The 16,470-nt window shown below is 40.1% G+C and overlaps 2 protein-coding genes across 6 annotated transcripts in view; both read left to right on the forward strand.

Annotated features, from left to right (window-relative positions):
* Positions 1 to 5,610, forward strand: part of LOC310992561 (E3 ubiquitin-protein ligase SMURF2-like) — a 60,133-nt gene extending 54,523 nt beyond the window's left edge. For both annotated transcript variants that reach the window (XM_083980646.1, XM_083980647.1), the window contains exons 16-20: positions 316 to 453; positions 645 to 765; positions 934 to 1,135; positions 2,002 to 2,077; positions 2,186 to 5,610. In XM_083980646.1, coding sequence (XP_083836772.1) covers positions 316 to 453; positions 645 to 765; positions 934 to 1,135; positions 2,002 to 2,077; positions 2,186 to 2,285 — 637 coding nt within the window. In that variant the 3' untranslated portion in view covers positions 2,286 to 5,610. The remainder of the gene's footprint in view (positions 1 to 315; positions 454 to 644; positions 766 to 933; positions 1,136 to 2,001; positions 2,078 to 2,185) is intronic.
* Positions 5,611 to 7,265: 1,655 nt separating this feature from the next.
* LOC311001286 (uncharacterized protein) lies at positions 7,266 to 15,868 on the forward strand. Of its 4 annotated transcripts, none has more exons than XM_083992333.1 (8): positions 7,266 to 7,491; positions 10,514 to 10,624; positions 10,806 to 10,877; positions 12,494 to 12,565; positions 13,068 to 13,164; positions 14,402 to 14,543; positions 14,641 to 14,719; positions 14,819 to 15,868. In XM_083992333.1, the coding sequence occupies exons 1-8, from the start codon at positions 7,349 to 7,351 to the stop codon at positions 15,063 to 15,065; spliced, it is 963 nt and encodes a 320-aa protein (XP_083848459.1). In that variant the 5' UTR covers positions 7,266 to 7,348; the 3' UTR covers positions 15,066 to 15,868. The 4 variants fall into 4 exon arrangements, with proteins under 4 accessions (XP_083848459.1, XP_083848457.1, XP_083848458.1 ...); XM_083992331.1 differs by lacking the exon at positions 7,266 to 7,491 and adding an exon at positions 9,305 to 9,582; XM_083992332.1 differs by lacking the exon at positions 7,266 to 7,491 and adding an exon at positions 9,305 to 9,582 and having other exon boundaries at positions 14,453 to 14,543.
* The last annotated feature ends 602 nt before the right edge of the window (positions 15,869 to 16,470 follow it).

The following is a 16,470-nucleotide window of genomic DNA, read 5'->3' on the forward strand; positions in this document are numbered from 1 at the left end:
AACGCTTCTTACTTTGGTTAAGTCCGCTGCGTCAGAGCTGTTGAGAAGAAATTCTTGCCGAGTCATTGCTGACAATGACTCGGCAACAATCAATGATGGTTAATGAAGAAGAAAATGTACTTTGCAGATAGAATAAGTTGCAGTAAATTACAGAAACCATAAAAAAAAAAAACCTCAGCAATCAACCAGTTGCTAAGACGAGGTCTAAATAACAAACAGTATGTTAGTCTGGTGATGGTGCCTGCAGATTACAGCTGTTTTTTTTTTAGAAGTTGAGAGTTGACTCCAGTTGTGATTCTCTCTCTCTCCCCTCAGGGACAACGACATCACCGGCGTCCTGGACCACACTTTCTGTGTTGAGCACAATGCCTACGGAGAAATCATCCAGCATGAACTGAAACCCAACGGCAAGAGTGTCCCTGTCACAGAGGACACCAAAAAGGAGTATGTTAGGTATGGAGAAGGATGAACACATGTATACCGTACATACAAACATGAGGATGTGAAAACTACACACACTTAGCAACCAGGTTCAATTTCAGCCCAAACAAGTAACATTTTCTCACATTTTCACCGTATTCCCATTGATTTTCACCGTCACACTGCCTTTTTCCCATCCTCCTCTCCCTTCTTAACCTCTGCAGGTTGTATGTGAACTGGCGTTTCCTGCACGGCATCGAGGCTCAGTTTCTGGCCCTGCAGAAAGGCTTCAATGAGGTCATCCCTGAACACCTTCTCAAAGCATTTGATGAGAAGGAACTGGAGGTACCGTAGAAAACCTTCAACAGCTCTCGTTATACACACATACACAAAACCAGACAACTCGTTGACTTTTTACTCTATATTTCAAGAGAGAAAACACAACAATTTACACTACACTGATTCAGTACCTGTGAATGAACCTGAAATAATATTAAAGTTTTTTACTTTCAGCTGATCGTGTGTGGCCTGGGTAAGATCGACATCTCAGACTGGAAGTCCAACACCCGCCTGAAGCACTGCACCCCTGACAGCAACATCGTCAAGTGGTTTTGGAAAGCCGTGGAGTCGTTTGATGAGGAGAGGAGGGCCCGACTACTGCAGTTTGTCACTGGCTCATCCAGAGTCCCACTGCAGGGCTTCAAGGCTTTGCAGGGTGCGTGTCTGCCTCCATCTGTGTGTGCGCATGTCTTCCAGTCGAGCACTGGTTTAGCTTCTGTTTTAATTAGGGGTGTCCTCGACTAAGGATTTTCATAGTCGAATCTGATTCGTCAGATTTTGCCCATAGCCGACTAAGCGTCGAATCAAGTTGTTTTTTCCTTCATCGATTCATGATCTTGTTTGTGTTTTTTTCCTCTCCGGAGAAAAAAGTTAAAACGCCCGAATAAACAAATTCTCCAGTTGGCATTAGAAAATAGGACATTCTCTTAAACTCTTAAACTTGATACTGTTTACGGTCCATATTATTGATAAATGGGTAACTAGAATAAAGTTTAAAGAAAGAAAGTTTGAAGGCTTCAAAGACAAACAAGTGATCATAGTGTTTCCATTGAAAAACTGCAGTTCCTGGGAGGCTCAGACAACAATAACATATGAAGTGCATAGATGGGCCACGTCATTAAAACAGTTGACTAGTTATAATGTTGGGACTGATCTTTGTTTTTTTTTACATGACTCTGTAGAAAATGATTGGAACTTCAATTTAAGTGTCAAAAAAGTGAAACAGACAACAGGTTGGGGTATAGGATAAATAAGCCATGCAGCCACAACAACAAAAGCTGTTAACTGCTTTAACGTTATGTCTGATCAGTGTATGTTGGTTCATTCTCAGATATAATTTCCCTTAAAATACAAGATATTACAGGAACATGTTTTAGCTCTTGTAAAAGACCAGTGGAAAAAACTGTGTGATGAAACCGTGTCTGGCCCTGCAGGTTATCAGCTGAGATGTTGGTGAGGGTCTTAACTGTGGAATTTGATGTCAAACTGCGCCTGATTGAGCCTCATGTGTTTTTCCTGCAGGTGCTGCTGGACCCAGACTCTTCACCATTCATCAGATTGATGCCAACACCAACAACCTGCCCAAAGCCCACACCTGGTGAGTCCACACACACTCTCACACACGGTTTTATTATCATGAGTATGACTAAAGAGTGTCTTTCAGTCCTTCACAGCCTCAACCCGTTCTCTCTCTGTTTCCATCCAGCTTCAATCGGATCGACATTCCGCCCTACGAGAGCTACGACAAGCTGTACGATAAGCTGCTGACGGCGATCGAGGAGACCTGTGGCTTCGCTGTGGAATGAGAGGAACATCGTGGAGTGTGTTTGTGCGTAACTGTGTGCAGGACTCTGACAGATGATCAATTTAAGTGTGTGAGATGCCAAAGGGCGCACTCAGAGCCTGACTCGTACGTCTTTGACCAGCCTGCAGTCTTCCTCCTCCCCTCACCGCTGTCTTCTTATAGATATGTTTGAACAGCTGCTAGAGAGTCAACCCATCCTGTTTTTGTTTTTTTGTTTTTTAGTTCATGTGAAATACTGAGAGGAAATTAGGAACTGTTATGAGTATTTTTTTTCTTTTATTGTTTGGAGTGGGCAGTTTCATGACACATTTTGTTTTCTCGTCGACATCCACTGCAGTCGGAAAAAAGAAAAAGTGAAAAGACCTGTAGAGGCCATCTCACTTTGAATCTAATCAAATCAGGAAATGGTTTATCAATCTACAGTTCAATATCTTACAAAAGTGTTTTTTTGTTTTTTTATTCAGAGGCCTTTGAGGAAAGTGAGTTACTATTTTGTTTTGCAATTTGATAAGATTGTTTTTCTTTTTTGTTTATCATTGTCATGCTACTGAATTCTTGCAGGTAGCCATATCTTGCCCTAAGTAGCCATCTTGACCTCAACCAATACACCTACCAGTCCTCATGACTGCAGAGTTGTGCAGATGTGCTTCATCTTGGAGGAGAGCAACACATTTATTCTACCTCAGTGTGATGCTTTGATGCATTTGAAGGGTTTCATTCCAAAATGCTACATATCATCTTTTGTTAAAAAAAAAAGAAAAAAGAAAAAACATAGCTAATTCAAATCCAGAATAGAAAATCTTTGCTTTTTACACCAATGCTTCATAATTAGTTCAACTTTTATACCAGCAGTCATTTTGTACCTGTAAGACCATATGATTTTCATAGTGGATGTGTCATTTTGAAATGAAACTCATACACACTGATGTCGATGTACAAATGTACAGACGAGCTGATGTTTTGTGGCGTTTCTCAGTCAAGTTTGTGGCGGTTGTTCAAAGATGAGGGACAGACTCTAGTGAAGAAGAAGGAGGCATGAATCCTATTTTTTTCCCTGAATCACTGCACACTGTGGCCGCAGCTCTTGTAAACGTGTGTGTCTGTGTGTTCCTGCATGTGTACACAAGTGTGTGTTTGTATTGCAGGGAAGGTAGACGTTTTGTAAATGAGTTCCTTCAACTCTGCCACCACAGAGTATCCTGTCGATGTCGCTGCAAAGCTGATTGAACCTCACTGTTTGAGCCTGGTTCGTCTTCCTTTTGTCTTATTTGTCTCCCAGAAAATACAAGTATGCATGTTTTTTTTTTGTTTTTTTTTCATTCTATCCAACAAAGCGAAAGCGTAACTCTGCACGCTTCCTTTCAGCTCATATGTGAAAAGGGCACAACTGTCCTCGGGACCAGGCTTCATTAAAAAGCCTTTCAAGGCAGATGTCTATTTTCAGTCACATCGGTTTAGTAAGGCAGAAGTATTTCTTTCTCTCTTGTCACTTTATCGCACTTTACAAACTGAGCAGTGATGGCAGGAGTGCTTTCTTCACGATAGATTAAAATATATCATGTTTCATTTGCTATATAACTACAATAGAAATATACAGAGAAAAAAAATATCTAAACACTTGTAATTTTTGAGTATATATGTACAAATACATAGCTATTTTGTATATTGTTGCTTGTTCTTTCTGTTCAATTTAAATGCAAGCATGTTGGTGTCTGTCACAGACCTCTTTGCATTCTCAGGTGAAGTTGTTTTTGTTTTTTTCCTTTTCTTATTTTACATTCATTAGGCTAGTATGTGAGGAGGGGTAAAACTGCTTTTAATGGAAACTAATATTTCACAGGCCTTGTCTTTAAACCCGTGATAGAGTGTAAAAGTTGGCAGTTTAAAGTGAGATTTTGATTTAGATGGGACACATTTTTGGCACACTCATACCTTCATGGGAGGACAAGAAAGGCTATTTGCTGCTCTGGACATCTGTGTCACCACTGAATACCAAACAGCACACACAAGCCGTTTTATTTCATATGCACAAGAGCAGTCTGTAACATGAATTTTTCAAAAGTGAGGAAGTAGCCCGAATGCTGTTCGTGGTCTCACGTCCTCAGGACTGCAAATGTTGGCAGTTTACTGTGGCTGAACTCCTGGGTGCTACATGGTGAAAATGTTCAACCAAAACACAAAGTCAGTTAAAATCCTGCGAGGCGGCTCCATCAACAGAGCCTCTATCCAAAAACAAAACCCCACTGCATGAATGGATGCTCGAGAGATCAAGCCTATTTATTTGCTTAATTATTACTCTTAGAAAACTTGTTGACTTGGAAAAATCACTTAAATGTTCTTTTTTTTTTTGTATTCTGTATGTATCTGCCTGCATTTGCAACCATGAAGTTTCTTAGCTGATTACTGTGGTCATGAGAGAAAACAAAAAGTAAACAGAGTACATTGAAATTGTTGTCTTTGTACAGTTGCAGAGATTTTATTCAAATTCACCTTTAATAACTCAACTCAGAGGCAGAAAAGAAATGCATTACTTTTTTGCGCACATTATGCATACTTGGGCTCCAAGTTATAATCAGACACTTCCTTCTTTGTACCAAATAGTTAATGGACTGATTAATTTTTATGTCGACAACATATATACACACATGCTCTTGATATGCACACACATGTACAGTATGTTTGTCCAGTGCACACAGTTGTCTTCTGCTCTTTTTTTTTTTTTTTTTTGGGCACCAAGTTCTCTGGCTGGTTCAGTCTTCAGTGCAGAAGTTGTGGGGGGTTGAGCATCTTCCAGACAAGGGGAAACAACATTTCTCCCCAGTTAAGCGGCTAAATCGATCACATGTTTAAGTATAAAATTGCTGGTCATTGTTAACTTTATAAAGCTCTGGAAACACATTTTTGTTTACTCTGGTTGATCTGATTAATTTACTTGAATAAATTTAGAGACAACTCTGATCAAAATGACATATTGTAATGGTGGTTTAATAGATGACACACAACAACAAGCTCTCCCCACACTTTTAAGCACAAATTTACAGTTTAATGTGGAAATGTGTGTCTGTGTGTGTCTGTGTAAATGACTTTTCAATTGAATTCAGTACAAAAGAGAAAAAAACAACCCTTTTTTTTAACTGCACCATGTTTTATTTCTTTTGATCCTCTACCTGTTTTGTATTTATTATTACAGTATACATGTTCATAGTTTTTTCACATCAGCTGCTCTGTGAGCTTGTAACTGACACCTGTACATATGGACAATAAAGAAGCAATGTAATAAACTTCTTGTACTCTTGCAGAAAGCTGAGCAATAAAACTATGCTGTTTGGGCCCCACAGCATTTTGTTTTATAGATCCACATGTGTTACTGTCTTTTTTTGGCTGCAACAATGGGGTGATTTTCATAAGGGAGGGACCATGGACATTTTGGGGCTGTAATTAAATTTAATCAATAGTCACTGTAATCTTGTAGCATAACGACACAGATGCCTAAACTGACCAAGACTTTGAGGGGGGCAAAACCGTGACCACTTTCAAGACCATTACTGTATTCAGTACCAGCAGAGACATTTGCGGTTAACAAAAAGAAAAGTGTGGTTTTGGCTGGTCTTGAGAAAAAAAATCCAGAGTCCAGCTTGACTGAGACAAAACTGAGTAAAATGTAATTCAGAGAGCCAAGACCTTGAAAATATGGTCTTAAGACCAGTCGACTATAACACTTGTAGATATGTAGGCCTACTGTTGGGCATGTTACTTTTAAAAAGTAATTAGTTATTAGTTACTTTCGCCAAAAAAGTAGCTGAGTTACTACATTATAAAAGTAGCCTAATTAAAGGTACCATCCCTGGCGGCTCATTTTGTGGCAAAAATGTAAAAATCTAAGTATATCGGTTAAGGGGAGTGTGCCTTTGTTCCCACAGCCCTATGTTCCCTCTGGACTCTCTCTACCTGTCTGGACTCTACCTATCTGGCCTGTCTAGCCTCTACCTGGTCTTTTTACTAAACTTAACCAACTCCTTTCTTCATTGCCTAAACCCAACCAATGGTGGGACCAAAGGGCTGAGGGAACATAGGGCCTAATTTTCAGTGACAACAAAAGTTAGAAATGAGGGAACATAGGGCTGAGGGAACATGGGGCTGTGGGAACATAGGAATGACCCCTCGGTGAAGTAGGCTATTAGACAGTAATTGATGACATGAGATTTGACATATGAAAAATTTGGTCTTCTGTGTAAGGAGTAGGGGCTAAAATTTGGCCGACCAATCAAATTAGTCTCAGACAACTTTGGTTGGATGGCTCTTTATTTGTCTATGGGATGGCCCGTCTGTCAGTCAACGTGCACGCTGTTCTGCGCATGCGCTCTAGGGGAGCGTACCTATGTTCCCGGGGTCCTATGTTCCCCACTCCCTCTTTTTGAAAAAGGGTCCTATGTTCCCCGGTTTTCCCAAAAAGGGTCCTATGTTCCCCGGTCGCAATACATACTGGGGAACATAGGACCCTTTTTCTGAAAAAGGGTCCTATGTTCCCTGCTGTTGCTGGTAGATGGACTCTCTCTATCTATCTGGCCTGTGCCTCTACCTGGTCTTTTTACTAAACTTAACCAACTCCTTTCTTCATTGCCTAAACCCAACCAATGGTAGACAATTACACTTCTCACTCAAAGTCACAAAAAAAGGGGGGAAAAGCGGGAACATAGAACCCTTTTTCTAAAAAAGGGTCCTGTGTTCCCCAGTCTGGACACTGAGGGGAATATAGAACCCTTTTGGGGAAAAGCGGGGAACATAGTCTGACCCTTTTTTAGAAAAAGGACTGTGTTCCCCGGTCCCATACAAAGTGGGGATCATCCCTATGTTCCCCACTTTGTATGGGACCGGGGAACACAGTCCTTTTTCTGCTCTAGTATGCAAGCGCTTTGTAGCTACATCACATCACAGCCAGCCAGCCAGCCAGCAGCTAGAAAGCTAGGCATCATGGCACAGCCGAAGGACCAGCCGGTTTTCCGACCTCCACCTGCACCTCCTAGTCAACCACCACCCAAAAAAACTAAAACTTTTATTGAAAGTATGAAAGACCGTCAGAACTATGTAAAAATTGCAAATGCTACACGAGTTTCCCTGGGCAGAGTAGCATTTGACAGCTGGAGAGAACTAAAGAAGCTTAGAGGTTTTAAAACCGACGCAGAAGTAGCGGAGTTTCTGTTAGACTGGTAAGTTTTCTTTCTTGTCTTTCTTTCTGTGCTGTAACCTTACATTGACAGAAAGTATAACGTTAGTCCATGGCAGTAACTGTAACGTAGCCTATTCTCAGACCGTGTAGCAGTAACGTTAGCCTAACGTTAGCTTTTTACTTCTGGTGACAGCATTTAAGCTTCAAATACTAAACGGTGTTTATATGGAAAGGTTATCTCGAACAAAACGTGTAAGTATCATAAACTTGCGTCAGATGTAGCTTGTTTTCCCTTCCGGACCAGGGCAATGATAAACTTCGAGGTTATGATGTCAGCCCTGGCACACTATTCACTATTCACAATAAAAGGTGAGCTGCATACGTTTCCTGATTTATCCTTGACAACAGGAATCAGCAGCACTGTCACCACATAAATACTACAAAGTAATGCACAAAATAGATTCAATTTCATAAAATAATACTACTTATACCTATAGCCTATATACTTCTGGGCTGATGACCGCTTCCTTTTCGCAAAAGTATACGAATTGTGACATACTGATTTTATAAACCTAAAATGCTCAAATCTGTAGGCCTACAAGGAAAATAATACTGGTTCATATTCATCACTCAGATGTTAGAATACCAATTTCTCATCTCATAGACTACACAGGTAAGTTACATAGGCCCTGCACATTTTTTTCACTACTAGTAGGGGGGGCCAATGTATTTCTGTAATTTTGCAATGTTAATTTTTGGAGAGTGAATGACTTCTTGGGTGAAAATATGTTATATGTAATATATTTTTTGATATTTTTAACCTTATTTGCACTATTAAATATGATTACAATGGTTAAAATTACTATTTCCATGAACTAAAATGAAATAAAAAGTCCTCTTTTTAGTTGTGATTATATTTAATAGTATTTGACAGGTACAAACAAACATTTTAATAAAGAACACAATAGTTATTAATCTTGCTGAAAAAAGAACAAAATTTCAAGTCATATCATTTTTGACCTTTGCAAAATGTCAAAGTTGTTTAAACATGCCTATTAATAAATCAATCCAGACCTGAAGACCAAAATCCATTCCATGACAGAACAGATTTCAGTAACTTTGTTTAAATGGAAGGATCACCATCATACTCATCTTCATCAATTGCCATCAGATGTCCTTGGCTGACATTTGCACAGACCTCTTCATCTGCTCCACACAGGCACATCTCAATGCAGTTGAGGTTTTGAGACCTGCAAGAACAGTGTGACATGCAAATGGTTTTCTTGCAGCCTCATTTGATGAGATGTATGATGGTGGCTGGGGCTGGGGGATCCTGTGTTGTCACCATGTTTACCTCCCTCTGCCTCCCATCCATATTCTGTTGCTGGTGGTAACTGTGGGTAAGGTGTGAGGTCCTGCAAAGGTCAACATTTTCAGCAAGATCAATAACTATTGTGTTCTTTATTAAAATGTTTGTTTGTAATGGCATCTGTCATACTATAATCACAACTAAAAAGAGGACTTTTTAGTTCATTTTAGTTCATGGAAATAGTAGGATTTTAACCATTGTAATCATATTTAATGGTGCAAATAAGGTTCAAAATATCAAATTTGAGAGAAAAGTAAAAAAAATAAATAAAAAAAAGTCAGAAAAAATTGAGACATTTTTTTTCACTCAAGAAGACATTCCAATCACTCTCCAAAAATTAACATCCCAAAATTACGGAAATACATTGCCCCCCCTACTAATGGGGCGGGTGCGCTAAACACCGCCCCATTCTGCTCCTTCCCCTTTTTTCTACCCAAGCTGAGGTCAGTGGTGGACTCACCCGCTCCATGGAAACTGTCATTAATTGAGTTGTTGCTTGAGACGCCGGAGAAGTTCAGCGCGGGAGGCTTAACTTACTACCCCGGCAAATCTGCACAACTGCAGCATAATGCAGGACCATGCATATGCTGCACTGGAGCCAGTTTTACCATCGCTAGAAAAAAGGGAAGTTAAAAGGCAGCGTGACCGGAGCATTCAAAAAAATCGGGTTAACATCGGGAAAGCCTTCACCAGGTGGAAGAAGCTCATGAAGGAGAAAGATTTTAAAAGGGACGCGGAATTGGCCACCGTTCTCCTCGACATGTAAGTCGACTGTACTGCCTAAATTAGCCCAAAGCTAACGTTTTTCACTCGGTTTAGAGTTCCTGCTAACGTACAGCCTCGTTGGTACAGAACTGTATATGTTTACGTGGTTTCAGTAGCTGTCAAAGTCCACGTAAACAAACAGGTCCACCGGAGGAGTGAGATCACTGTATGTGTAGTGTTTGTGTTGTTATGTGTACCCAAGCGTCGCTGGTACAGAAGTATGTTTACGTTAACTGTCAAAGTCGCTGTAAAAGCCGGCTTTTTGTCACAGTAAATGCCAGCTAATAAAGCCGAAATTTTGCCTAAAATGCACCAATAAAACTTGTCAAAGTTTCATGTTTCATATAGTAACGTTTGGCTATAATATGAGAAACCACTGTAAGAAGGCTGCCAAGTGCGTCGCCATCTTGGAATACGGTTGCCGAAATGGGACACACTTGGTCCGCCTTTAGTGTTTTACCTTGAGGTTGCCCAAATTGGCCCAGTGTCAGGTGTGATGCCTGACTCAACCTTTCACATGGTACTTGCTTTACTTAAACAACTGCAACTATGTTTTTTATTCTGTAAGTCCACTTATGTAAAATTACAACTTTCCCCTTTTCCCCCCTCTTCCTTTGCTCTATTTTCTTTTATGTTTGACTACTGTGGTGGGTTTTGTAAAATTAAAAACTGTAAATACAGTATTAAAAAAAAAAAGAGTTACAGATGCGGTTGAAAAGAAGTGGGAATGTAGTAATGTCCGGTCATCCCTGGTGAGGGGGTTGGGGGAGGGTATAATGATCTTCGACTAAGCCTAAGATGGTTAGGAACAATGAGGGAGTGCAAAAGTATTGTTAGAAATAGGGGGAAATTGAGTACAGCTCCAGAGAGCTTTATTTTAATATGAAAAGGTGCCAAATTTTTACAGCTTCCATCCTTTTTATTACAGTTACGAAAAACACTTGAGCGGTTCATGCTTATCAATCCAGACGATGGTCATCAGAAACGTCAAGCCACCTCCTCGGCCACCACTTTCCAGCAACGGCGCCAAATCTCAGAGGTAATCTTTGTGTATGTGGCATTTCTGCAGGTTGTTCTGTAGACCAAGTATGTTTGCTAATATCTAGCTAATCACAGCACTTTACTTGTGGTCATTATTAGACCTACACATGTATTTGCACTTGTTGGGATCATGTTTGAGTTACTCATGTTTTTATCATTTTTTCACTTATAACATGCAGCATGCACTTCATGAGTGTGAAGGACACCCAGATTGTTGATGAGGATGGAGTCAACATCCTCAGTCAGAGTGTGTAAGTGCTAACACACAGTTACCTTTGAATGCTCTACTTGTTGTTCTGTATTTTTTTCACATATGCTACCCTTTTCCCTGGAACAGTGTGACACACACATCTTATAATTGTTCAGTTTCTGTTGGCACTGTCACTGTGTACCATTTCCAGTTGTAGTAGCTGAAGTGGTAAATGATGTGATACCTTAAAGGAACTTGGGACAGGATTTGTGAAAAACTAAACATGCATTTAATTTAAGTTTTTTAATGCAAATGGGTGATGAATAGGTCTTCTAACAACCGAGGCTCCGACACTTGCACGGTAGCTCATGAAGCAGTTGTATAGAACCACTGTGCCGATGCGTGGTTTGGTCACGGGATTAGTGACGTTTGAAGCACACCAGTGATGTCCGGAGCAGTTGAGTGCTTTGGACGTCACGTGAATCACCTGTCACTGGTTTAGTTGTCTCAGCTCTTTGGTAGAGCCGAGCTGGGCTGAGCCTTCGAAGCAAGGAAGACCAAGTCAACAGAGATTTTGTTTGACAGTGTTGCATTACTAAACAATGATACTCGGAGTAGCTGAAAACAGTTGATGTAAGCGCTGTAACATGCACATTGGTGGGAATTGACAAAGTATCATTGAAGGAGTAACTAACTTTAGTGAAATCACTTAAACGACTGATGCAATTTCCTAGCTGAAGTCGTAGAGTTGGAGTGAGATTGAATCCTGGGCTGTACATCATCGTCATTTAATTAATTTCTTTTGAAATGAGACCACATTTGCAATTTAGTCTACACACCATTTAACATTTTAAGCCATAGGCTATTTAGACTTGTTTTAGGATTGAATATGATTCATAGCATAATATATCCGGCTAATTATACTACTACAATTAAAATAGGAAACATGGTTTTCAACATGGCTTCATTTATATTTTATTGTGTCAGCTTCAGACCATACAACCATGTAGCACTGTCGAACAGTAATGTGCATGGCAAATCAATTCCCAAACAATCCACAAACCAATTATTGACACATCTCGATTGCGCTTCACTTCATTTTATTGACCACTAGATGTCCTACTCGAGCACTAAGTAATGAACAAGGTGTCGAAGCTTCACTGGAGCCTCTTCATCACGGATCGAGTGCTCAAAACCAAAAAGAAGGAGCCCACCCACGTGTGCTGCATAATGTGCTGCAATTTGTGGTCCCGCGCAGTCATGCTGAATGCGCGTCCTCACTTGGATGCGGGAAGAAGACGAGCGCAGTCAATTCAAACTAGTGTTTGGGTAGAAATGGATTCTGCTACGTGCAGCAAACGACCCACCACCACCACCACCACCCGAAGTCTACTAAAAAGTCAAACTAATAAGAAAACAAAGGTTTTATCAGCGGCAACTCGTGAGTCGATACGGAATTACGACAAAAGCCGGTCTGGCACCCGGGTAAACATCGGACACGTGTTCAACTCATGGAGGCAGCTTGAACAGATGCTGACATGGCACCGTCTTGACGGATGTTAATGTGAACTAAACTACTTCCACCACTACAACTAGAAACGTGTTTGTGTCGCATGTTTCCAAGAAGTGTAAATGTGAATAAACACACTAATAAACACATTTTTCCCATGACTGCAGTAACCTTCGGCCCAGTTCAGAGAATCGACCCGAGCCGCTGAAGTCTGACAGACGTGATTCAGTTGAGACGTGGTGAGTGAGTCTGGTGAGCAGGTTTGTTAGATACATTGGTATCTGATAAGACAACAGCTTTATTGGCTCAGTAATCAATGGCTTTATTCGGACCAGAGTGTTGGACATAGTGAAATGTTTCATTAGAAATTTAATCAATCATTTCTGTTTTGGCACAGCAGTCAACTACTGAAAGATGAAGTCTGGAGCCCTGGGAAAAGTCACTGATTATTGCTTTTAATCCATTTATAATTGATGCCTAGCTTTTATTGGTTGGAACAAGATAGATTTTATTTATTAAAATTAAAATTTATTTATTATTTTTATTTAGGTGAAACGTATCAGCATTTATTGGTGTAAAAGACACTTGAAGATGTTTAATTTCTCATCCAACTGTTCCTGTGTAATGCAGAATCTGAGATTCTTTGGACTAACAAACAAAGAAACTCAGCTTGCCTAAACACACATATTAATAGGAAAACTCATCTATCACCTGGTGCTTCTTTGTTTTCTGTTTGTCCAGTGACAGTATGGATTGTGAATCCCCTTTGAGTTCATCAAACGAAGACAAACAAGAGACTTGTGCTGCTCCTGTTGTCTATTCATCTGAAAATGGAAAGGTACGTTGAACTGACTGATCTCTTGTGATGGGAGAGTTATCACATCTTCCTGTTAATTCATAGTGTATAGTAAGGCTGTCAAAATGAACTTCGCCATTAGAACAGAATTCAAATTATTTTAAAAATGGGAACATTCATCCCAAAAGCAGTATCTGTTTTATATGGCTGCTTAATGGAATCTAAAATAGAGTCAACATTATATGTTATGTTAGAGATTCCAGAAGGGACATGGCATGATTTGTGGAAAGCACACCAAACTACTACACAGTCACTGAGATGGAGAGAATTTAATTGGAAGAATCTAATTCGATATTTTATCACACCTAGAATCAAAAGCAAACAGTTGGGTACTCACCAGCCATGCTGGAGACTGTGTAATGACATAGATTCAGATCACACACACATCTTTTGGAAATGCACAAATATACAGCCCTTCTGGGGGAATGTTCACTCAGTTCTCTGCAATGTGCTGGGATATGTGATTCCTAAGTCTTGTCTTGTTCTGTACCTTGGACATTTGGATGGATCGGTGCATATAGGAGACCAATATCTGATTAAGATTCTTTTGGTGGCTGGGAAGAAGGCCATTACTAAAAACTGTCTCAAGACTGACCCCCCTTGTAACAAACAATGGATGTCAATTATAGACGATATACTAGCGATGGAACATCTCACATACAAGTTGAAAGTGAAAGAACACTTATTTGCTAAATGATGAGGGAAATGGTAATTATATAAGGAGAGACTTGATTTTATATAATTGTATACAGGCTCTGTTCTTGATGATTGTATTTAATGTAGTTTGTTTTTTGTTTTTTATTGTTCTCTATAATCCAGAGGGGATTGTATTGCAATGTATTGTTAACATTGATAACTAAAACAAATAAAGAAAAATTGTTAATAAAAAAAAAAAAAGGGAACATTCAAAGGTGGAAACTGACGTTCGAACGTGTGTGAACTTGAACGTGTAGTTTAAATGCCAGGGTGAGACAGGGTGTCTGCATGAAAACGCTGGGGCGATGTTTTCAGATTCCCTTTTGCACAAAATACCGTTATCACCCCCTGAAAACACTGTTTCCATCTGGCCCAAACGTCGAAACGATAAAAAACGTATGCGGATTCATTAAACCCTTATCCGTGTGGATGGGCTCTTAGCTTCCTGTATGGGATGTCCTGCTGTTTGTTTCCTGTGTATAACATCTGACTGAAGATGCTGTTGTCCTTGTTACACTAACAGTGCCTTCTAAGTGGTGTGCTGATGGGTTTCTATGCCTTGTCACATTTTAAGGCTTCAAGGGAAAAAGTTGCAGCCCCTCAAAGAGCAGGCGGCCAAGACAAACAGTTAAGGAACAAGCAGTCACAAAATGAAGTAAATAGAGGTGAGTCACATTTACATTAACAAAGCCTTTCTGGTTACAAGCAACTAGCTTCTTGTAAAAGTAAGGTATTAACTGTTTAAAATTAATCCACAAGCAGATATTCAAGAAGATGAGCATGAGGAGATCCGTACCACTTTAACTGTGGGAGATGGACGTTACACAGTGGAATTGGGAAGGTATGCTGATGAGATTTCCTCCGTCCCTCTTAACTTTTGTCATCCTCAGCTTTCAGTGCTGAGTTGAAGTGACTAACACCTTTATCTTCTTCTCATCAGCTCCTCAGAGTTCATCGTTGATGAAGAGTGCATCCTCCAGATGTTCAAGTCGTGCCGGGAATGCAACAAACAATGTTCAGTCAGAAAACGTGTCCAAGGACTAAAGATAGTTGTTAACCAGGCGTGCTATTTCTGTGAGAGCCGCTTCACATGGACTAACCTGCCAGATGCCGATGAGGATGATGGCGGTGACCAGATCAATGGACAGACCAACACAGCAACGTCACCGAGCAGCAACACCAGCTGAGACGGGGTGGTGGAGTTGACAGTGGTTGTACTGGGATTACACTGAAGCAGGGACATGTACCAGTGTTTGCTTCAACCTGAGATGTAGTGGACTGAGCAGCTGGACGTCAGGTTGTCCTGCTGCTTTTCACTGAAATGTCTTCACACCATCATCGACTTGTCAGCAGTTTCTCCCCTGCACTTGTTTACTGGTGTCATCACATGTTTAAAGAACCGTCTGCTGCAGACTGGAGGATGGAGACCTCAGGTTGTGGTGGTCATCTGTTCACACCATCGGAGAATGTGCTGTTCTGACATGAGGTCACACACTGTGCTGATCAGTTAAGTTACAATTAGCGGTAAGAAGTTGATAACTGTAACAAAACTCCTTTGGAATATTTACTCCTTCAAAGTCGAGCCCAAAGTTCCCTTTTTAATGTTAGTGGTTAAACTGATGGCGCCCGTCACACCTGGCTTTAACATGTGATCTGGATGTGCTACGCATAATTGATGAGTTTGAACAGTTGTTATGTTATATACAGATGATATATACAGATGTCATGTTATCAGATGTAAATTATCTTGAAATAACTTCTTATTTTGGGCCCAGCTCAACCAATCAGAAACTAGAATCCAGTTATTACACATGTTACTGACAGCACATATATTTTTATACTTTCTCCTCCTTTAAGATTTAATTTGATATTGACTTTGTCACGATACTGCTGGAACTGCTGCTGCCTTCTCATTTATGTTTTTGATACTTTATGGTAAAGTGTGTTGAAAGAAGTTCAAACCTCAATAAAACACATATACAATGGTACCCTGAACTTTATGGAAATAGACACATTGAAGGCTGGTAAGATGGGGGAGCCCACATGTTTAATGGATGATGACAGGACATTTGTGTGCTCATTAGATCCATCACACTATGAGAAGACGGTGTTTTAACATTGCAGCCCTTTGTGTTTCAATCCAAAACCAGCATGTGTAAGTTTTGCCTATGAGCTAAAAACAATCACAATGGAATGAAGAGAAGGAGAATTCATGAGAGACTGATTGTCATTGGCCCGGGTGCTTTTTTAATCAACCAATATTAAAGCTGAGGTTGGCAGAATGTGTTTTAAAAACAAATATTAGCTGTTTTTTCTTTTTTATTGTGTTTTCCCATTTAGCTATCAGGAAAGGTCTGTTTGTTTTGGGCAATCATGTTTCTCTATGTCTATTTATGCAGCAGCCTGAAAAGCCTACAGCTCCCGGGCATCATAATCAAACCTATTCTGGTCAGGGGGTTCCTGATTTGAATTTATTTTGAATTTATTTATTCAGGATAGCCCCTTGAGATGAATCATCTCATTTTCGAGGGGGTCCTTCCACAAAAAGATACAATGATAGGTAAAGAAATAAAAGAAAAACAAATACATTGA

The sequence above is a fragment of the Trachurus trachurus genome (genome assembly GCF_905171665.1).
Source record: "Trachurus trachurus genome assembly, chromosome: 1".
In the NCBI taxonomy this organism is placed as follows: domain Eukaryota; kingdom Metazoa; phylum Chordata; class Actinopteri; order Carangiformes; family Carangidae; genus Trachurus; species Trachurus trachurus.